Source organism: Arachis hypogaea, chromosome 6 (assembly GCF_003086295.3).
Source record: "Arachis hypogaea cultivar Tifrunner chromosome 6, arahy.Tifrunner.gnm2.J5K5, whole genome shotgun sequence".
NCBI classification, from domain to species: domain Eukaryota; kingdom Viridiplantae; phylum Streptophyta; class Magnoliopsida; order Fabales; family Fabaceae; genus Arachis; species Arachis hypogaea.
In genome coordinates this window covers 9,965,903-9,987,979 of record NC_092041.1, presented here as the reverse complement: position 1 = coordinate 9,987,979, position 22,077 = coordinate 9,965,903, and the positions used below count along the sequence as shown (strand labels likewise).

The window sequence follows — 22,077 nt, the reverse complement described above, 5'->3', positions numbered from 1 at the left end:
CATTAAAATTTATATTATTATTAAATGATGCAAAAAAATAATTTAAAAAAAGACAATGATTGAAATTGAATGAAAATAGATAAATTAAATTTGAAATAAAAAATAAAAGAGATAAATTAAATTGAATATAAAGATAATTATTTTATTTTTATTTAATTTTTTTATACAACAAAAAAATGATTTGCTCGACTTAACTTATCCACACCATAGATTAGGAACTGAATATAAAATTATCACTCAACTTTCTATCCAATTTTTCTATGCAACAAGAAAAAGACTCACTCAACTTCACTTATCCATACTATGGTATTTCATCATGAAATCAAAAAGTGCTTTAACATTCTTTTAATCTCTTTATGATGACTACAAAAACTTACGAGGTATTTATAATCTCATATTATATTAAAATTAAAAAAAAAACTCCTAAATTCACTAACATAAGGTCTAATTTACAAATTAACTAAATAAAATTAAAATATATTAAATTAAAGAGGAGTGCTACACATACAAGTCATTTAGTTTACAAGTCATACAAGTTGGGAGAAACTTAACAAAAAGCACGCTGCCCCATATACGATTTCCATGGCATGCTTTGCGTTATTCCTTCTCCTCCTCCTCTTCCTTCTTCTTCTCCTACTCTTCTTCTTTTTTCTCCATGAAAACGAGTTTCTTGTCAAATTTGTTCGATCTCCTTCGTGCGTTCTCTCTTTGTCTTTTCATTTGTTGTTTTATCTGCGTTTATCATTGGTATTCTTGCTTCGTTTTTTTTTCTTTTCGATTTTCATGGTTTCTAAAATCAAGTTTTGAAATCATTTTGAAGATAATGGAAGTTCAGAAATACACCTAAACGATTACAGAAATACATCCAAACGGTTACAGAAATACACCCAAACGGTTACAGGAATTCACCCAAACGATTATATAAATACACTCAAATGATTACAGAAATACACTCAAAGGATTATAAAAATACACCCAAAGAATTTAAAAAATACACACAAAATTCGTTGAAGTACACCTTATGTATAATTCAGAATTCTTCCTCTTTCTCCTCCTCTCTTCTGCTTCTTCTTCTTCATTTTCTTATTTCATATTCTCATAATTCTTTTTGGAAGGAAAAAATTAAACAAAAAAAATACATAATGTTACAAAATCAAAAGAAGAACGAGGAGAAACATGACGATGAAGATAAAATACTTCAAAAACGAAGAAGAAAAAGAAGAGGCACGGAAAAAGAAGAAAAAAAGAGAAAAAAAAGATGAGGCATGAAAAAAAAGAAAAAATAAATGACTTATACGAAAAAATGCTTATATGTAAAAAATTTCTCTAAAATTAAATATTTCAATACTTGAAATATAAATTAATAATTACTAAATAATATTTAAACTTTTAATGTCACTGATATTTAAAGCATGTACCATTAATATTTGTCTTAATCAAAGTGATAAATAATAATAAAAGAGTAATCAAATAAAGTCCAAACTAGATCCAAACTTTTATACGATTTTGGTCTAACTTTGGGCAAGGTGAATTATATTTGAACCCACACTCTACAATTTTGCAATTTTGGGCAAGGTGGTTTGCATTTGGACTCAAACTTCTATGCATGGTGCCAATTTTTGGGGAAGTTGATTTGTAAAATTGTATTTGAACTAAGTATTTTGGTAATGAAAACAAAAACAAAATATATCGCACGTGGAAGGTTTGTGCTTAAACTTGGAGTTGGAGAATCAAAAAGGAAACAACTAGGGTGTGGCCAAAGTAAGCATATATTTAGAGTAAAAAACAACTACAATATACAAAAATATTACGTGCACATAAAAAATTCTTAACCAAATCAATCATTCTATATTTGTATATACATAAAAGCATAGTTTATTTCATTTATAATATATATTTTATATGATGGACTAATTAATATTCATCTAGCATGATTCATGTTAAATGGTGGCATGAGAGGTGATATGATTTTTGGAGGGAGAGAAATAATGGATGGTCAGTTGATTAATGCTCTCCCCACTCAGCCCAGGCGTGGACATCCACTCCTACTTTTGGCATGCTTCAGTGTCACTAACACTAACTCAGACATAGATTCTCATGCTTTTTCATACCAGAGAGCAGACCAGACATATAGTATAAGAAAATTAAATTAAATTATCTCATTTATTTATGGCCACCACGATTTGGGGTTATTTATTCTTAGCATCTATAAAAAAAGAGATATGTCCTTTCACAAAAACAAAGATTTTCATGTGAGTAGTGACAGAGGCTTCTTGTCCTAGATGAGTTTTTGGATTTTTCTGCCTACAATATTTTTCACAATGTGACTCATCTCCACCGTGCATGGACATAGCACATAGAATGAATTATAGAAAGAAGACACCCTTCACTGTCATCCACCTCTTCACATTCCCATCTTTATATAAATAATAATAAACTACCATTTTAACTATCAAAAATAAAATAATTTAATTTTGTTAAAAGTTAAATCTGTTATAACCATTTTTTTTAGACTCCTCTAAAGCCTATCATCATCATTCATTCATTTCCCCAAACCCTTTCACCATAAAGGCAAAAAAATGCACGACCATTATCCTCGAATCTATTATTAAATTAAAATAAAAACTACTTATTAGTCTCTTTCTCTTTCTCTTTCTCCATAATAAAAATAAAAAGAAAAACAAAACAGAGCATCCTCTGTTTCTCTGTGTACTCTGTTTTTTCCACCAAAAAATGGTGCGGATTATTCCCTTGCCCACCAACGCTATCACCGGAAAGCCTTCACCTTTGGAAACTTTTGTGGCCATACTCGTTCTCTGCATTCTGGGTTTCTATACCCTGTATTACCCTTACCCTGTTTCAACTTCAACCGCCATTGATCTCTTTCTCTCATCTGCTTCCAACTCCACCATCTCCTCCTACCTTCGCAGCCTCACCCTCCACCCTCACCTCGCCGGAACAAAGCTCGCCGCCGATACCACACGCCTCGTCATAAACCACTTCAGGTCCCTTAACCTTCCAACGCACACAACAACCTACACCACACTCCTCTCTTACCCTCTTCACTCCTCTGTTTCATTGCATTTCCCAAACGGTTCAGTTCTCAACCTTCCACTCACCGAACCCGTTCATTTCAGCGACCAGACCGGACAACCAGTGGTGCAACCTTACCACGCTTACTCGCCGTCCGGTTCGGCTTATGCGAGGGCGGTTTTCGTGAACTACGGCAGGGAGAGGGACTACCGTGCGCTTCGGGCGCAGGGGGTGCACGTTAGCGGCTGCGTCGTTGTGGTTCGTAAAGGCGGCGGGTTAGGGAGGGGAGCGGTGGTTGAGAAAGCTGAAGAGAATGGCGCGGTGGCAGTGCTGGTTTACGGGGACGGTGACACGTGGCGTGATGGGTTCGAGAGAGGTCACGTGATGAGGGGTGTGGGGGACCCTTTGAGTCCTGGTTGGGCTGGTGTTGATGGCGGTGAAACCTTGGGTTTGGATGATAGTGAGGTTTCGAAGAGGTTCCCCAAAATTCCATCTTTACCCTTGTCTGCTGAGGTTGCTGAGACTGTTTTGGGCTCCTTGGGTGGTGCTCCGGTGCCCCTTGAATGGAGGGGTACCCTAGGATCTAAGGTCAGGCACGTTGGTCCTGGTCCCACCATGCTCAATTTCTCTTACCAGGTTGGTGTTCTGTTTTGTTTGTACCTTTGTTTCATAACTGTAATTGGAATTTGACTTTTTTTTCACTTTTGAGTCTTCCTTCAGAAGTGTCATTTTTTGTGTATTGACTTTTTTTCATTCTCTACAAATCAGGAAATTTGACATGTTTTTCTTACCTTAATTTCTATGCATTGTCAAAATAGTTTTAGACATGTGTTGGATTTATGGAGTTCTCTTAGTAGGAGTTCTTTAAATGGAAGCCTTATGATGAAGTTTGGTGTGTGTATTTTGCAGGGAGAGAAGAAAGTGGCAACTATTCAGAATGTGTTTGCTGTGATAAAGGGTTGTGAGGAACCTGATAGGTATGTGTTGCTTGGGAACCATAGAGATGCATGGACTTTTGGTGCTGTTGATCCCAGCAGTGGGACAGCTGCCCTGCTCGACATTGCCCGGAGATTTTCGATTCTGTTAGGTTCCGGTTGGACTCCGAGGAGATCTATCATTCTCTGCAGCTGGGATGCTGAGGAATTCGGAATGGTAGGTAGTAGTAATTCCTTATTCACTCATTTTAACTATGATTCCCTTTAAGCAAGCAACCTCTTGAGTTTGTGGATGTTTCCAGCTCGAAGAATGAACGGAAACATGGTCAAGTTCTTTGCTTTTAATAATTTTGCTTCCTGTAATATAATATGATTTGGAATCATGAATGAGGTTAATGTGTTTTATGTAGATAGGATCCACTGAGTGGGTTGAACAAAACCTTATCAATCTGAGTCCCAAAGCTGTGGCATACCTTAATGTGGACTGTGCTGTTCAAGGGCCTGGCCTCTTTGTTGGCTCAACTCCTCAGCTAGACAATCTTATTGTGGAGGTCACAAAGAAGGTATCTTTATATCACTGTAATTTATAAATGCATTTGCATACATAATAAACTTATATATCATAATACCTGAACATCACTTAGCATTTGCATTGATTTCAGGTCAAGGATCCTGATTCTGAGGGTGCATCAATATATGAGAACTGGGCTGTCACTGGTGAAGACTACAATGTAAAGCTTTTGTTACTACTGCCGAGTATTTGTTTGCATTTGCTAACTCAAATGATGAAAAATTTTATATATTGTATCATATTAATGTGGATTTTGCCAAGGTTTGTTTTAAAAAGTGTGGTTTTTCGGTGGATTGCAGATTCAAAGGCTCAGTGCAGTTGATTCTGATTTTGCTCCATTTGTGCAACATGCAGGGGTTCCATCTATTGATGTTTATTATGGAAGAGGTACTTCTTTTTAAACTTATGGAGCCATTTACTGTGGTTATACCATCCGTTATTATATCTCTTTGGACATTGATAAACCAGAGGCTAATTTAAATCAACCAGGTTCCAAATATATAAGATCACTCCCTAGATTCTTTAATTTTTGTAATCAAAATTAATTGTTCTAACACAATATGCCTAAATATGTCATGTTCTATAAAATGTATTGTAATAATCCTACACCACTTCCCCCAGATTTTCCTGTCTATCACACGGCTTACGACTCGTATAACTGGATGACAGAGTATGGAGATCCATTTTTTCAGCGACACGTTGCCGGTTAGATTTCTTATCTAATTCCTGGTGATTTTGAGTGATTTTCTTATTGGTAAAAATATTTTTAATTTCATTTGGTAATCTCAAGATGTATCTTCTGTTCTTTGTTTTATTAGTTACTGGAATTTGGGGACTCCTAGCCCTTCACCTGGCCGACGATTCCATTCTTCCCTTCAATTACGTTTCCTATGCGAATCAATTATTGGTATGCATTCATAATCACCTAGTAGTTTATTAAAATTCTTGATAGCTATTATCTCTTTAACAAATCAATTGTTTCTATTTAATATGGAAGAAAAGAAGACTAACACTGATGTTACTTTGCAGTCTTACAAGAACAAGTTGAGCAACTTGTTAGATCAGCAAGTTTCTCTACATCCATTAACCATGTCAATTCAAGAATTTGCTTCTGCAGCCAAGCAAGTTGATGATGAATCAAAGGTAAACCAAACAATGCTTGCAAATGATGTATCTTTTAGTGCTAGAATCCCTTTTTTTTCTTCTTATTCCATTTCAATTCCAATTTATACTCATCTTTGTTCTGAATTGCAGCAACTGAGATTGCAAGAAACTGCAGGTGATATAGTAGATATGAAGAAGCGAGCGTTGAACGACAGACTAATCCTTGCTGAAAAAGGCTTCCTTGATGCAGATGGTCTTCATGGAAGGCAGTGGTTCAAGCATCTTGTGAGTGTGCTTGTGTTAGTTGACTTAGTTAATCGCTTTCATGTTACTAAACTTGACTTAATCACAATCCATGAATGCATCTTTTAGGTGTTTGGGCCTCCAAGGGACCAAGAAAACAAGCTAGATTTCTTCCCTGGGATTGCTGATTCAATAACACAGGGATCATCAAAGGCAACAAGTGAAAGAGAAAGGGTAGCAGCAATTCAACATGAAATCTGGAGAGTTGCAAGAGCCATTCAAACAGCTGCTTCTGCACTCAAAGGAGAATTCACCTAACTCATGCAAATCCATTTCTATGTTGAGTTACTCGTAAATATTCCACTCCAATAGTTTTGACACTTATAAATGTACATTAGCTTTCAAAAAGGGAGATGTTAATGTATTATGTCTTATATACTCTTATGTATGTATATAAGCAGTTTTTGTTATGGTTGGACACTTATTAATTATTAGGTGCATGCTACGGTGTCTGTATATATTTGCCTAACTTACTAAAATGAGATAAAATTTAATATTTAAATTAAAAAATATAAAAGTAAATTATTTTTTAATATTTAAAACTTACCATAAAAGATAACTTCGGCAATTTCAGACACCAAAATTACAGACACCAGATAATTGGCCTAATTATTATTCATACCTGCCAAGTGAAGTGACAACACAGCATGAGAAATTCTTAGGCGTTTCTAATAGCAAGTCGGTGCTTTTGCTCTTGTGAATTAATTAACTAGAGTGAGATCCGTTTGTTAGTCTATTATATTGTTTAAAAATTAATTAAAATATATATAAATTAATATTAAATTTGATGTATTTTTATTTAAAATATTTTGTAATATAAAATTTTTTGATATTGAAGTTGTGTAAGGTTATATCTTTATTTTTTGATTTTATTTTCACATTTGTTTTAATAAATTATAGTTAAAAATTAGTAAATAAAATTGTTAATGTTTAATTTTTAGTTATTGCAAAAGCAACCAATAGCGTATTAAAATAAGTATAATTATAAGGATATATATATATATATATATATATATATATATATATAATCAATTTATTAATTAGTTAATTTTTAAATTTTGTCAAATAATCAAAATTACTCGAATGACAACATTAAAAGAGAAAATAAAACTTAATATAAAAGAAGTTGTTATCCATTCTTATGTAATAAGAATCGGTAAATTGTCTTTCACGTTAGCATTATAGGTCCACTAATAAGAGTAGTGTGTGCATAAACATAAAACAATGCGAAAAATATAAAAATAAATAAGAAACTAAGTCGCGCCAGGTAGGGGTCGAACCTACGACTTTCTGCTTAGGAAACAGACGCTCTATCCACTGAGCTACAGGCGCTTCACGAACTAATACACTCAATTTTCTTTACTAGTTTCTTTCTAAGAAATTTGAAATTCCCGCCGAACTCCTCTTCTTCGAGAAGGAGCTGCAAAGGGGTATTCATTATTCACAGTTGTTGCAGAGAGAGAGAGAGAGAGAGAGAGAAACGAAGAAGAAGACGATGTCGGAGGATGCAATATGGAAATTCTGCAATGCGCTGGCATCATTCTGCAACCATCTTCAGTCCAATTCGGATGCTCTCAAATTATCTATAGATCGCCGCCCCATTCCTCTCGGTAAATCTTTCTCACAAAATTCAAATTCAAATTCAAATCAATCTCCAACCATCTCAGCACTTGAAGTTTGTAATTACAATTGCACTGTTCATCGCAGATTCTGCATCTTCCACCTTCGTTCAATCCCTTAACCGCCGCGTATCCACCTCAGCCGCCGACCTCGAGCTCCTGGACTCGATGTCGTTCGGCACCGTCTCCTTCGAAGAGCTGTTAGGTCACTGCAACGAACTCTATAAGAAAAACCACTCCGATCTACTTGAACTCGAAGATCGTCTCAAGAGCAGCTACGGCTACGTTCCAGGTGCTTCTTACTTCCTCTTCTCGCTCCTCTTTCCATTTTTATTTGCATTTTTTTCTTCCTTTGTTTTGTTGGATTGAGAATTTTCCATTTCGGGAATTAGCTCCAGATTTTGAGGATGAAGAGGATGATGAAGAAGAAGAAGAAGGAGAGATTTTAGCTCCTGTGCCGGATTCTAGCTTCAACGAAGATGATTTGTATCCTTCTCCGATTTTTGGCTCCTGAATAATTTTTAACATAGAACTGAAAAAAATGAAAATAAAAAATTCTGAAGATGAAATAGTGAAATTATGTTGATCTGCCACCCTGAATGATACCAAAATCAATTCACATATGATTGTGTTTTACATTTTTCATCCATTGGATTTATTTCTGTACTTTGTTTTCAGAAATTCTGTATTGAAGCCATGAAAACTGAAGATTGGATGACGATATGATATTTTCATCCCGTTTGATTTTATTGGTGTCTGTCCCTTAATCTAATTCTCTTCAGATTTGATGAATCTATGAGTTTGAAACAACTTGGACTCTCAGATGCTTGTCTGGCCACGTTAGCATCTGGAGGTTAGTGATACTGATATGCCACTTGCCTCCATTGGCATTCTTGTTGGTTGTGAGAATTTCATGCATATGTTTTGGTTCCAATATTCTTCATTTTCTGGTTAAAAGGGATGTCACTTGATCTGGTCTTGTGGTCATGTTGATGTTGATTTCGTGAAAACAAAACTTTTGCTTTAATTATTTGTTTGTTACTAACTCTATTTGTACCACTACCTTATTTTCTTGCACCGGTGCTGCTGATTTATTTCCACAAGAACCTGAGAAGTAAGTTAAAAGTTGTGAATATTATTTCCACATTTCTGTAGATGATTGCTGCAAGTTTCTCATTTTCTGAGCAATGGTTGAACAGGGATCAAGAGTTTAAGCTGCAGCAGCAACCTGTTGTAGACAAAATAGTGGCATCTGAGGGGAGGAATTTCTTATCTGATGGTAATAGTTTTCTTTCTTGCTTCAATACTTCAAATCCCACCATAAGCCACGAAGAGATTTTTTTTTTTAATGTATTATTTTTAAACTAAATTTAGAGGCAAACAAGGAGAATTTAGAGTCAGCTGAACCTTCCAGCTCTCTTATAAAGATATCGGAAAGAGAATTTGAATGTCTTCCTGGCTACATGAAGGGTCTAGTTACATGGGAGGTGAGGTTCTTTGTGTCTAACTAGATGTTTCTTTACAATTTACATGGATTATTGTTCTTTAGTGTTCTTTAAACTCTAGTAATTTGTCTGTCTTCACAGTCGTGTGTGCATTTACTTGATCTATTTAACACTTTTTTTTGGGGTTCTTTGTTCAACTTGATCTCCTAGGATTTACTTGTAGCTGTTGATAAAATCAATTCAAGCCTCAGGAAGAAAACCAATGGAGGCAACTACTTCCGGCAAGATGAAATCCCTTCATTTGATTTAGGTAGTCAAACTGTTCCATCTCTGCCCTTATCTGTTTTTTCTTTTTCTTATTCAACCACCACAAAATAACACTGCAGATTACCCATTAAAATGCATTAGCCTTTCCATAAAATCCATTATCATAAATTTATATGAACATTTCCACCAACATTGTATTTTTTTTTTTTTTTTTTTTGCTTTTCAGGTCCTAAAGCAAGATCATATTTGCTGGTTTTGGTGCGCATGAACCGATTGGTTGTTGAAACAATTGATGGAATACTATCGTACAGAGTATTGTAGATGTGAAAACCAATGAAGAACTGTGTTTCATGAAGAGGACAGGAAGAAAGAACATAGCTAGTTATAGAAGTCTCGTAATTTCAATGAACTGTCTTTGAGGTTTTAACTTCTGTGATCCATTCCCATTTGAAGCTTGAGTGTAAAATCTGCATATACCTTCTCTTTGTAACGATAAAGGTATTTGTAGCTATTTGTTATTGAACAATGTTAATAACAGAAGTCGATAGGATTAGAAAGCATTTATATGAGAAAGCTCATCACCTTTTAGTTTTTGTGCCTATTAATACACTAGTAAATTAATTGTGCTGTGTCATTTTTCCTGTTTTTAATACCAAATGCAATATTTATCTTATAAATATAATAGATTGATACATAAGCAGAACGAAATTATTGTGTATGGTGGGTGCAATATGGAAGTAATTAAGATATGACATAACCATATCCATAACCATATCCCAGTTCCTTATCCATGTCCTTTTCTTCAAATCCCATTTGTACCTCTGCCATTTCCAAGTCTCTCTTTGCCGACTCAAGATCGATTTCTGCCACAGCCATTTTGGCTCGGAGCATCTTCATCTCAATCTCCAAACCAATCACATTCTCCTTTAGGGTCTTCACTCTTTCCAAGTAGCCTTTCATGTCCAATGCAGATTCAACATGCGGCTCCAACCAACTCAGCTCGAATCCGAACAACTGAAGCTCCTCCCAAAGACATTGGAGTTTGTTGAATGCATTCTCGTCCATGTCCTTTGCCTTTGTTGTCTTGAGGAAATGTAGGACTTGACCTAATGCTATGAATGCCCATTGAATGAATTTCGGACTCTTTCTCATTTGGCTTTGGATCAGCGAAGGGTGCCATGAACATACCTCTTCCAACAAGGGAACATAAGCTTTTTCTTCTTCTCCTAAGCTTTTCACATCTAGAATCTCACTAAGAGTAGTAGTGTTTAAGGGCACTACTAAAGGTTCATCATCACATATAATAGTAGGATATAATAGAGGTGGTGCTGTAGGCACATAGTGTACTACATCATCTGAATTAGGTTGTAATGTTGTTATTCCATTAACATCATCTTCTTGGGTTGTGGTGGAAGTTGAACGGCTCAGTGTCTCATTTGAAGTTTGATTGTTAGAGTGATGAGTAGATGATGAGACATTATTATTATTATTGATGTTAAAAATGTTGGTGTCAAATGCAACATCGGAGACAGAGATTCGGACTTCAATGATGCAAACATTGTTGAGGAGATATCCTTGTTTAGGATCATAGAAGTCATTCAGAGCCACAAAGCTTGAACCCCAGCTACGGTATCCAGCATTGAACTTCTGTTGTGTCTCTGAACAATATTTTATATATTATTGCAAACATTAGAAATTAAATACATTTTAAAATGAAGTTAATTTTGATGCACCGTGAAAAGAATTACTTTTTACATTAACTACGTGAATGATCATCTAAAAGAATTATATGATTGTTATAAAAAGTTTTACGTTATCAGAATATTAAAATTAATCTTTTCTAATATTTTATATAAAGATGATAATTAAAAATTATAAGATGATTTGATATATTTAATTAAATTATTTAATATAATATGTATTTTATTTTACATAATATTTTTATAATAAGATATTTTCACGTAAAAAGTCAACACATAATTATGTTACAGACACCGCAATTTTCTTTTAGAAATGAATTAGGGGCATGCGTGCAAATTCTATTTGCTTATTAACTAGCTGAAAAACACTCATAACAAATTAAAGGGACAGATCTATGGTGTCGCACTATTTTTTTCGAACTTGTTTCTCTTTTACATACCTTAATATGTAGAGGGAAGAAATTAAGATAAGAGGAGTAAGTTTCTTAAGAGAAGTAAAATATTTCTTTTTTTATTTTATATAAAAAGTTGTTAATTAATACATGAACTGCTTATTTACTTATTAATATATGATTAGTATTCTCCTTTCTATTCCTTTTTGTCATTTTTTTAAAATATGCTAAATAATTTATTCTAATTGTATTATTATATTCAAAGTCAATTAGATAATATCATTTTAGATAAAAAAAAATTAATAGTGAATAATATCCTGAAATGTTACTATTTTATTGGGTGAGTATATCTACATGGTATTTTATAAGATGATTATTAGATGATTTAATATATGAATTTAATTTTGATATACCATCAATGTAAAGTAATTTTATACGTACATCAAATTACGTAATGTCACATTAATAAAAATAATTATTTTTTATATTGATCACATAAATGGTCATCCCAAAAAACAAAGTCTGATTATACCACAGTGTCAGTATGACAGTGCATCAAAATTAAACTATGATTCATTGAATTTTTTGATATTTATGCGTCTATATTGAAAATGGATCTTCTCCAGTTTTTTTAACAATTGACAAAATAGAGTATGATCTCTCACCTTTAATTCTATAAGTGGGACCAAAAATAAATAATTAGATTAAACACTAAACACCATCTAATTTTTTTTTTACTAGAAAAAATCCACTCCTATCTACATTTTAGCTATCATTTTTGCACCAAGACATTTTTATGTGAGTACTCTTTGTTCTACAAACAGTCAATATTCTCTTAAATTAACATCATTTAAATGACATAAATTATGAACGGTGATACAGAAGACACAATAATATAATTACTTTTTTTACTTTGAAACACCCAAAATAAAGTTATTTGTGAACACTCAACTTAATATCAAATGGTAAAACTTAGTCATGAAAAAAAGGTAAAACTTAAGAATATTAAAATAATTCCACCCCCCCCCCCCCAAAAGACGTTTTACCAAAATACAACAATTCTAGTTTTAAAAAATCATGTAAAAATGGTTAGAATTTAACTTATTTAACATTCATTAATTGTTGTGATAATTAATAAATATTAAATAAAATAAATTTTGGATATTATTTTGTCTCTGCATTACCATAAATCATAATATGAATTCTGATTCAAGGTTAATAATCATAACAACAGTGACATATAAAGAAAGAAAATTAAAAGTAACCATTCATTAATGTAACATGCATACCTCTTACAACTGACTTTTGGGGATCCATATGATTAATTAGAGCTAAACTGAAATATGCATATTTGCTCCATCCAAATGATGGTACAGAACCTCCAACCTTCAAATACAATGATAAATACTCCATACCTTTTGCTTTTTCTATTCGATGCACATGTATCTGCCTGAGATTAACAAAAAATATCAACATTTCTCTAAATTGAGTTACCTATATAATATCTCCAATTAAATAAAACTATATATATATGAACCATATGAACAATTAACAAGCATCTATTACCATTTACAACCACCAACTTGGAAGGACTTGGATCGTAGCTTCTTGGTGTTCTTCTTTGAGAAATTTTCAATTACCCATGTGAACTTCTCAATCTCCTTTCCTTGCTGATAATTCTCCATAATCCCAATAGCTATGAAGCCAAATCTGCACCCTCAACAAATCAATAAAAGTCAACTAAATTGGGCCTATGAAATAATTGATGAACCTCAAACGAATTTAAAGCTTTCATAATCCGAAGCATTACTTCAATGAAATTTCTGAGAAAAGTGCTTCTAATATTATGGAAGTTGCCTATATATACTAACAGAACAAGGTACCAGAATTTCTAGCATTAGTTTAATTGTTTTGACTTCAGAGAAAAGATATCTTAATCAACTAGAATTATATGTGCATAAATTAAAATGAAAAGTAGGTGCTGAGTTAATTGTTTTGCACCACAAAAGTCATACCAGTACTATATATGTCATTTAAATATATTTGAATTTGAATGCTACTACCTCAGTAGAACCTTAATTTATAAAAAGTCTACTTATCGATTGGACACGGATATGAGATGAGTAATTCTATTTATGCACAAAAGATAACTTAGGAAGGATAACATTTATTTGATGAACAAAGCTAAACTAAGATAAAGAAATACAAATTTGTTCAAATTCACATTTTAGAATAATAACATGACATGATTATTAGCTTTATGCCTTGTTATTATGGTTAAATGAGAGAACATAAGATAAAAAAACACCACATCCAACTCAAAATCTTGAAGCATAAATTAATAGGTTTCTCATTTTATAAACTCCTTATTCTTTTTTACTTTCTTCAATGTGAGACTAATTTTATACACTACTTCTTGCACTTGCAACATTAACATAGAAGGCAGCTAAATTTTCTATCTCCCACCATGATTTGGGACTAAAAGTGGATGAATAAGGAATGAAAAGGGTCCAAATAACACTATTGTTTTCCTAAAACATGGAATAGCCTAACACATCATTCATATCTATCTCTTTGTAACCTTTTCTTGCCTCAGCCAAAGCTTTCCTTGCTTCCACAAACTCAGCTTCTGCAGCAGCAAGTTCTTCCCTCAGATTCTTCATCTTGATCTCAATGGCAACCAAATTGTCACTTAAATCATCCATACCCGCTGCTCTTTCCAAATGAGACTTCATTCCCAGTGCAGATTGAACATAAGGCTCCAACCAAGTTAAGTTGAATCCTGAGTACCTAACAAGCTCCTCCCACAAACCTTTCAGATAATTACAACCATCTTCATCCATGTCCTTCACCTTGCTTGTCTTGAGGAAATGCAGAACTTGGCCTAAAGATGTGAATGCCCATATTTTGAATCGTTCGCTTCGGTTCCTCTGGCTCTGTATTAGATCAGGATGCCACATGCAGGCATCTTCCACCAATGGAACAAAAGATGCTTCTTCTTTACCCAAACTGTCCAAATTTATGATGTCCTTTAGTGTTAAATCTGAAAATTCATCTTCATCTTCAGTTCGACTAGACCTGCAGGTCGCGGAAGTAAGTGTCTCGCTCCCATCTGTTGATTCTGTTTCTTGATCATCAAGCAAGATAGAGATAGAGTCACTTGCTGGACTAATGCTACTGCTGGTTTTTCTTAATTTGATAGCATGAGGCGGAACATCAGAAACACAAACATGAGCTTCAATGATACATGTGTTATTGACTAGATACCCTTGGTTAGGATCATAGAAGTCACTGAGGGTAAGGAATGTTGAGCCCCAACTGCGATATCCTCCATTGAACTTCTGCTGAGTCTCTGGGGAAATTTTACAAACATCTGGTGTTAAAATTCCATGATCCAATAAAAATAACATCATGAGTGATAGATACATTTTCTGTTGTTGAGTGTAGACAAACGAATGAGTCTCACATGTAAGATGACAAATGGCGAATCCCAATTTGAAAATTTGTTCAACAAAGTTTGGAAATCTAAATGTGAGATATATTTTCAAAAGAGCACTCTACTGTACAGATTGGAGTGGTATAAAGAGAGTATAATTCTTTTTATAGTTATTTTTTATTATTTTATTATTATTCAAAATGTAAGTCCTACCTTTATTAATCTCTCTTCCATTCTATTAAAGGAAAAATCTGTAAACTTACATCTTTACCATATAATTCACCTTATATATGTGAAAAGCTATGTTTAAAAGGTTACAAGTTGTTACTTATTCAAAAGTTGCAACTTATTAAAAGATTGTAACTCATTGAATTTATAAGTTGTTGCATGTTGCATATACTTAGTGCCCATAAACTCTGCTTATTTCATTATTTGTGGTAACTCTATCTCAATTCTCAACACTTTCTTTGTGCGTAGAAGAAAGAATATAAAATATCATTATTTAAATTATCATTTAGTGTAAGACTTAATTGAGTGCAGAAATAAGTCAAGTGTTTTTTATTGTATCTTGTAAGAAATTCGCCAGAAACCTATTTTGCACACCATATTAAATTGGTGGGGATGAATTAATCCTAAGAGAGTGTGTAATACGCGCCTTGAAAAGTTGCATTATTATATTCTCTAATCTTTCTTGTTACGGTTTTAGTTCTATTGTTCTATCTCCCAAATCTCAAGTATTCCAACTAAAGGATTCACACTAAATAGCCAAAGTTGTTCCACTCTTAAGTATGTATATAGTGACAACCACATAACATGGATTAAAAAGTTGGAGAAGAAAATAAAACAAAGGGATGTGTGTACCCTTTACAATTGACTTGTTGGCATCAACCTGATTTGTAAGAATCAACTTGAAATACGTGTTTCTGCTCCAACCATAAGCCGGTAGAGAATCCGCAACCATCAAATACAACGAGAAATGGTTAACGTCCCTCCTTAATGGATACAAACGGATCCTCCTGTTAAGATAATTAAGAAGCACACCATAATTAACGAAATTAAAAGAGTTGTAGTAATTAACATTAAACAAGTGTATGTACTACTACCATTTATGATGTCCTATACGGAAAGCCTTGGATTGTAGATTCTTGGTGTTCTGTTTAGAGAAGTTTTGGATTTTCCACGTGAATGTCTCAAAACTAATACTCATATTGTGAGTAAGTAAAGGATATGAAAACTGTGAAGGCAGATATGAAAAGAAAGTGGAATGAGAAGAAGGTGAATGGAGAATGGGAATGTAAGTCAAGTCAACCGTGTTGTAAGTTGTAACATCATCGTGTAATGTAAGGAATGACGTTTTTGTAGTAAAATTACATTGAAACTTGAGATTCATGTCTGTCCACAATTAAATGGGACCATTGCTACATCACAAATAGGGTCCAGAAAATGAGATTTTTTTTTGAATAATAAAAAGAAAAAGGAAATTTCAATGAAGGAACTTGCAGGCTGCAGCATGCTTTAGAAATTACATCTCATTTTTATATTTGGAGATTAATTTTGTCAAGATATTACTTTTGTAGTTTCCCGTATAGAACTTTAAGCATTATATTATGAGACCAACATCTTTTAAGAGCTCTCTATGGTTTGTAATTTATTTATTTATTTTACAGTTAAGAGCTCTCTGTTGAGATGGCCAAACTCAAATACGATTGTAGGCTCAATGAATATTAATTAACTAATATAATAAAACTTAAAATGTTCAACAATGGTAAAGAACTTATTTACTAATGGAGAATGCTAGGGGGACAATGACTTTATTGAACAATATGAACAACTACCAATCAAATAAAAACACACTACACCTCCAAATTAACTTTCTAAATTTTAATATTAAAATAACCATCCGTACACTAGTAAAATGAACATCCGATATATCTATTGTTTACATTGTTTAATATTTTTATTGTTCACCTATACTTTTCCTTTACTAATAGGTTAGTTTCTGCTTCTATTAATTTAATTTAGATAAGTAAAACTATTCACTGAAATGGAAATCATAATTGTACAAAAAGACTGGCTCATAATTTGGCTATAAACAATCTTCTCTTGAAGGAAAACATCATATCCAACATTTGTATACTGTCTACATATGTTCAACTCCGCTAATTGGTGTTAGCATGATTTTCAGTGAAGTGTTAGTGGTCGTAGAGTCCATGATTACACAGTGTTTGAAATGAAAAGAGATAAGTAAGATAATCAATTAACAGTGTTAGCCAAGTCTCTCTCAGAATCCAACATAAACAGCCTTGCAATTTTAACCCTGAAATTTGAAAATGAAGGAGTCCATAAAATAATCAAGAAGTTCAATAAAACAGGAAATTAAATTAGTGAATTAGATTAGGACCTGCTGGCTCATTAGTATTTCCACTGCCACATTAAGATCACCTTCAGCAGCTGCCAGTGCTACCTCCACCTGTGTCTGAAAGCAGCCAAACACAAATGCATGAATAAAAAGAACTTATTTGTAGGGTTTAATCTACATTTGGTGCACATAATCCGAATCACGCCTCACCAAATTTGAGAATATATTATTTAATTACATATATCACCTGACAACACTCAACAGCACCACATATTGTTCAACCATATTCTTTCTTTAGGTCAAAAAGTAGATTGAACTTATTTTTGAGACCAGCAATAAATATGAGGCAGACCAAGGTTGCAACAGTATAACTTTAAACAATTGATCTCATAACCCTATTCTCAGACGTGTGAATATAATTATGCCACAGAGTTTCAGGTTATTTTCTTGATCTTGGAAAAGAATTAGAAATAGTTTTTTACCCTGTCAAAGCCCATTGACACCAGTTTCTTAATCTCCTCTTCTGAAGCTGTTGCACCCTGCAGATGAACCACATAATGAATATCAAATACCCAAATGAAGCACAAGAAAATAGGATTAGTAACAATGGAATGTAAAGGGACCTGATGCTGTGGAACATTAGCAGCCACTGTTGCTACATTACCAGCTGAATTCCTGAATTGAATCGGAAAAATAAAGTGAACATTCAAACAGGTCAACACTCAGCAACACAAGCTTCCCAATATAGAATAGTAATCACTAATCGTCCCAAGCGAGAAATATTGTAATTTGATTTTGGCATAGTGGCCATTACATTCATAATTGTTCATGTTGAGAGTAAAGGGCACTATTAAAATTATCAAACACTTAACACCATCAGCATCTTAGTATTGACACAAAATGATTGCACTCAGCATATTGAAATTTTGCTTATAAAGCAACCACCATAAGTTATCAAGTATGCTCAACACTATCTTTCATACCTTCCTCCTGATAACTGTTGAGCAGTGCTGTGAGCAGATGAGTCTAAAGGTTGATCAGGGCTGCTATTATCCAAGAGTCTAGCTTGAAGACTTGAATCTGAATTTAGAGCAGAAGCTGCTTGACCTTGACCAGAACCAAGGGTCCTTCCCCTCCCAGGGAACCTACTGTCCTCAGTTGGCTTCAAGGTATCAACCGAATACAATTAAATTTTATTGAGAATAACATGGCCATGAATGCATAGAGAAACTAGCAATGGACAACAACTTGTACTGAGGGTAGAGAAAGTGGTCAGGTCTACTACAGTTTAAGCTTTCAACATCACAATCCAATTTGACATAGCCCCAACAAAATAACTTCTTTCTTATGAGAGAAGAAACCCAATTTAGTTATTCCTAATTAGAATTGTTCATTCAAGCAAGTATGTAATATTTCACATATTCCCAATAATGAAGTAAACTTCTGAAGATAAGAAAAGTACATAATCATCTTATATATATATATATATATATATATATAAAATCAGAAGTCAACTATAAGATAAAAATAGTATTTGAAAACAAAAGAATCCATCTGAGTGTTGCCAGCTGCTTTAAATCCTGGGGAAATTCTCTTCTCAAGAACTAGTTACACAACAAAAGAAAAGGAAAATTTAAGTAACTGAAAGAGTTGCGGGAAATAAATAAAGTCAGACTAGTTTTGACACAGACTGTTAAGGCTATAATAAACATGTATTATACGAAACAATGATTATTCACTACATTGTTTTTACATAATGCACACATGAACTCTGCACAACTTCATACTTATATTCAGATAGCAACCAAGCTCATGCCAACAAGCAAGTAGTCCTCTGGCACACCTAAGACAACATAACTTGCATACCTGTGTGGCAGACACTTCTCTTTGCGGCATCAATGATGATAGGTTTCTCCAAACATTTCCAGAAAGTATTCCACTGCCAAGAAAGCATAGATTTAAATTAAGGCTTAGTATACACCAGTGCCACTGGCATGGTGCAATGTGAAAACTGGAAACCATAGTACTTACCCAGAAGTTGAATTTCGGCTTGTATGTGTAGGTATATAACCCGAAGTATTTCCACCAGTGCAAACAATAAATTTAGGACGTCTCACACACGATGACTGAAAGTCAATAGGACATAGACACAAATAAAGGTTAACATATATCGCATGTACGCATATATTTTCATGAGGTGAATGTCTATTTGATGCTTTTTCTATTTTTCTGTTAATTTAAACACAAAAAATATAGAAGAAACCAAGATTTAATGCAGATGTTTTATAGTACAATTCAATCATAACTTTTTCAGTGAATCAATCCATGTCATCAATTCAATCAAGTAGTTAATTGAGGCAATATAAGGTTCAGAATTACATTAGTAATTACTCGAGTACTTTTTGTTGCTACAATAGAGTCAATCAATATTTGCTGAAATATTGTGTTTATATGAATTAATTTAGCATATCAAAGATCTTCAACATCAGTTCACCAATCAAGCAAAGCAGTGCCAGACAAATTCGTCAAACACATTCATGTTCGATAATAGAAGGAAATATAGGAAGCAAGTCACATATCAAGAGAATAAAAATAAGTTTGCTAAGTCCAATCATTTAACAGAATAAGGCAAGCTAATACATACATGCACACCTGGTATAACAAAACTATTACCAACTCCTCTTGAACATAAAAGTTACAACTTGTTGTAACATGGACAGATAGCAGAAACACATAGATAGCAAATTGGCAATAAATGGAAACAAAAAGCTCAGACATATAAAGATACGTACAAGCAAGGATGAAGCTTCAATGGAAGAATAAAAAGATGTCCCAGGTATTAGGATATTGAACAAGCCATATGTATCTGAAAATTCAAACACAGCAATATAAAAACCTGAGGTGAACCACTCATTATGCTAAAAAAAGAAATAGTGAAATCTGACATGCAAACCCAGATATAATGCCACAAAGGTGTCCAAGAAGTGAGACATTCTCCATGAGAAGCTGGAACACCACTAGCAAAAGGAATGGATACCTAAAGCAGAAATGCCCAATTTTTCATAAAAGTGAATCAACAAAATGAAACAATCATCCCAAAAATAAAAATCATACTCACCATTTTGCCGGGACGTTAAACAAGCCAAAAACACTGCAGAATTCAAATAGAATGTTAATAAATTCACTAGTGAATGCCAATAAGTTCAGATGTTAAGATATCAGATATATGATATATCAAGTGTATACTGTCTTTATGGGGAAAAACAAGTGAGGAAAAACATTTCCATCTAAATTGGTTGTGACTATTTATAAAACAATATAGATGTCATAGTTACACTTGGTATCTAACTCTCTCACTTTGGAGAGAACATTCTAAAACTACTCATTAGCATCATTTCTACTCCATGATAATATTCCTATCTGATTTTAAGTAGCATGAATATATCCCTATATGTGGTTTCAACCAAATTATCTTACAGGAAAAGGTGATAACTAACATATTAAACTGACTTTTTCAATAGAGGTAAATGCCCTGTGCCAGCAATATTTATATAACCAACCTCCGAGATTGAGCTCCACTCAGGCTTGTCTCTATAACAATCATGGAAAACAGAACTCCCGAGAAGCCTATAGCACACTCATTCATGAAGTATTCTGACGATTGAATAGGATTGTGTGCCACCAGCAGTGCTACGAGAATGTGGAATATAGCATTGCTCGTGGCCAACAAAATCGTGACATATAGCAGGCGAACTGAACCCATGACCCTCTCCATCTCAGATCCCATGGGAACTAAGGCCATCATGTTGAAGAGAACATGAAGCAGCGAACCATGAAAAAGAATGGAGGTATAAATCCTGTAAACTGCATGCAAAACAGAAACAAAGCAAAGCCATCCGAAAATCATAACATGAAAGCAACCACAAATGAGAAACAATATTACAGCAACAGAATTAAAGCCAAGCCTATACTACCTTCTAGAATTGAATTTAACATGTTCAAGCTGAGAATTCAAAAAGCCACTAAATCAATTAACTGACTCTAAGCTTTATCCAATCAATAAAATACAAAACGATTCGAAGCAAAATGATTTACCTTGAAAACGTGATACAACAGCAGACGGCAAAAAGCATACCTCAGCAAATGAATCATATCCAACCAATAAACAAACCAAGTAAATAATTCCACAAAGAACCACAATAGCAGAAGTGAGGAACGGAATGCTTTCCCAATATTGATTCAACCTAGTAGAAACCCCAGCCTGCGTCCACCAAGTATATCAATTTTACAAATTCTACCACATTGGCTAATAATTTTTGAAATCAAAACCTAATTCATTTGAAATTGAGAGGAAGATATGGAAGAGAGAAGAGGAAACCTCAGAAACGATATTGGGACGCATGTTTCTGGGTCGTGGCATGCACCAAAGTAAACAAGTTTGAGTTGTTTGTAGAGTTCAGTTGCTGATTTCGTGATTCAGCTTCTCAAATCTGTGAAATTCAATTCCTTGCTTCGTGGTTGCGTACGGAGGATCTGATCCAACTGCAAACAATTCCAGAAGCCTCGTACGCTTACCAACTTTCTAATATGTTTCAAATGGGGCAAATTAAATTAAATTAATTAATCGTAGTTTACCTCGTCTTAAGAAAATAAACCTTGTTAAACTCGTCGAAACTTTTTATTCAAGTCAAGGAATTTTAATTTCTACAATTTTAAGTTTTTAACAATAGTTTTGCTAAGCATTGCTCATAAGACAATATTTAAGAAACAGGTTTCTATTACTTTGTTCCTTTACTTTATTGAATACATAGGTACTTAAAAGAGTATTTGAAACAGAAGAATTCTGAGGTTTGCCAACTGCTAAATGTTGGGGAAAATTTTCTTCTCAAAGTTAGTTACATTGCAAAAGAGAG

At 33.7% G+C, this 22,077-nt stretch overlaps 4 protein-coding genes and 1 non-coding gene across 15 annotated transcripts; 2 read left to right on the top strand and 3 right to left on the bottom strand.

Annotated features, from left to right (window-relative positions):
- Positions 1–2,400: 2,400 nt before the first annotated feature.
- Positions 2,401–6,356, top strand: LOC112695913 (probable glutamate carboxypeptidase AMP1). 4 transcript variants are annotated; one of them, XM_072197977.1, is made up of 10 exons: positions 2,401–3,669; positions 3,943–4,189; positions 4,383–4,531; positions 4,631–4,699; positions 4,839–4,926; positions 5,161–5,244; positions 5,358–5,446; positions 5,569–5,682; positions 5,794–5,928; positions 6,016–6,356. In XM_072197977.1, exons 1-10 carry the CDS (start codon positions 2,734–2,736, stop codon positions 6,202–6,204), a joined length of 2,100 nt encoding a protein of 699 aa, XP_072054078.1. In that variant the 5' UTR covers positions 2,401–2,733; the 3' UTR covers positions 6,205–6,356. The 4 variants fall into 4 exon arrangements, 2 of the variants coding, with proteins under 2 accessions (XP_072054078.1, XP_025604233.1); XM_025748448.3 differs by having other exon boundaries at positions 2,455–3,669; positions 3,943–4,185; positions 4,379–4,531; XR_003150615.3 differs by having other exon boundaries at positions 2,537–3,669; positions 3,943–4,185; positions 4,379–4,531; positions 5,819–5,928.
- An 849-nt stretch (positions 6,357–7,205) lies between these two features.
- Positions 7,206–7,278, bottom strand: TRNAR-CCU (transfer RNA arginine (anticodon CCU)). Its single transcript has one exon. It is a non-coding gene; the product is annotated as a tRNA-Arg (tRNA).
- A 97-nt stretch (positions 7,279–7,375) lies between these two features.
- Positions 7,376–9,876, top strand: LOC112695911 (uncharacterized). The gene is made up of 8 exons (XM_072197976.1): positions 7,376–7,556; positions 7,654–7,857; positions 7,958–8,051; positions 8,348–8,422; positions 8,765–8,844; positions 8,940–9,052; positions 9,221–9,320; positions 9,504–9,876. Coding segments are annotated over exons 1-5 (489 nt in total). The 5' UTR covers positions 7,376–7,441; the 3' UTR covers positions 8,766–8,844; positions 8,940–9,052; positions 9,221–9,320; positions 9,504–9,876.
- A 44-nt stretch (positions 9,877–9,920) lies between these two features.
- On the bottom strand, positions 9,921–16,730 carry LOC112695908 (MATH domain and coiled-coil domain-containing protein At3g58280). 5 transcript variants are annotated; one of them, XM_025748445.3, is made up of 4 exons: positions 13,951–14,160; positions 12,936–13,079; positions 12,659–12,819; positions 9,921–10,935 (listed from the first exon to the last, which is right to left on the bottom strand). In XM_025748445.3, the coding sequence occupies exons 2-4, from the start codon at positions 13,052–13,054 to the stop codon at positions 10,019–10,021; spliced, it is 1,197 nt and encodes a 398-aa protein (XP_025604230.1). In that variant the 5' UTR covers positions 13,055–13,079; positions 13,951–14,160; the 3' UTR covers positions 9,921–10,018. The 5 variants fall into 5 exon arrangements, with proteins under 5 accessions (XP_025604230.1, XP_072054072.1, XP_072054073.1 ...); XM_072197971.1 differs by lacking the exons at positions 9,921–10,935; positions 12,659–12,819 and adding exons at positions 15,667–15,821; positions 15,909–16,210 and having other exon boundaries at positions 13,037–13,079; positions 13,951–14,721; XM_072197972.1 differs by lacking the exons at positions 9,921–10,935; positions 12,659–12,819; positions 12,936–13,079 and adding exons at positions 14,637–14,721; positions 15,695–15,821; positions 15,909–16,210 and having other exon boundaries at positions 13,696–14,496.
- A 156-nt stretch (positions 16,731–16,886) lies between these two features.
- On the bottom strand, positions 16,887–21,936 carry LOC112695909 (rhomboid-like protein 15). 4 transcript variants are annotated; one of them, XM_072197975.1, is made up of 14 exons: positions 21,800–21,936; positions 21,543–21,706; positions 21,260–21,425; positions 20,725–21,028; positions 20,283–20,315; positions 20,110–20,201; positions 19,957–20,030; positions 19,196–19,290; positions 19,031–19,103; positions 18,148–18,326; positions 17,788–17,839; positions 17,647–17,703; positions 17,207–17,281; positions 16,887–17,122 (listed from the first exon to the last, which is right to left on the bottom strand). In XM_072197975.1, exons 2-14 carry the CDS (start codon positions 21,582–21,584, stop codon positions 17,117–17,119), a joined length of 1,248 nt encoding a protein of 415 aa, XP_072054076.1. In that variant the 5' UTR covers positions 21,585–21,706; positions 21,800–21,936; the 3' UTR covers positions 16,887–17,116. The 4 variants fall into 4 exon arrangements, with proteins under 4 accessions (XP_072054076.1, XP_025604229.1, XP_072054075.1 ...); XM_025748444.3 differs by lacking the exon at positions 21,800–21,936 and having other exon boundaries at positions 21,543–21,785; XM_072197974.1 differs by lacking the exon at positions 16,887–17,122 and having other exon boundaries at positions 17,195–17,281.
- Positions 21,937–22,077: the final 141 nt, after the last annotated feature.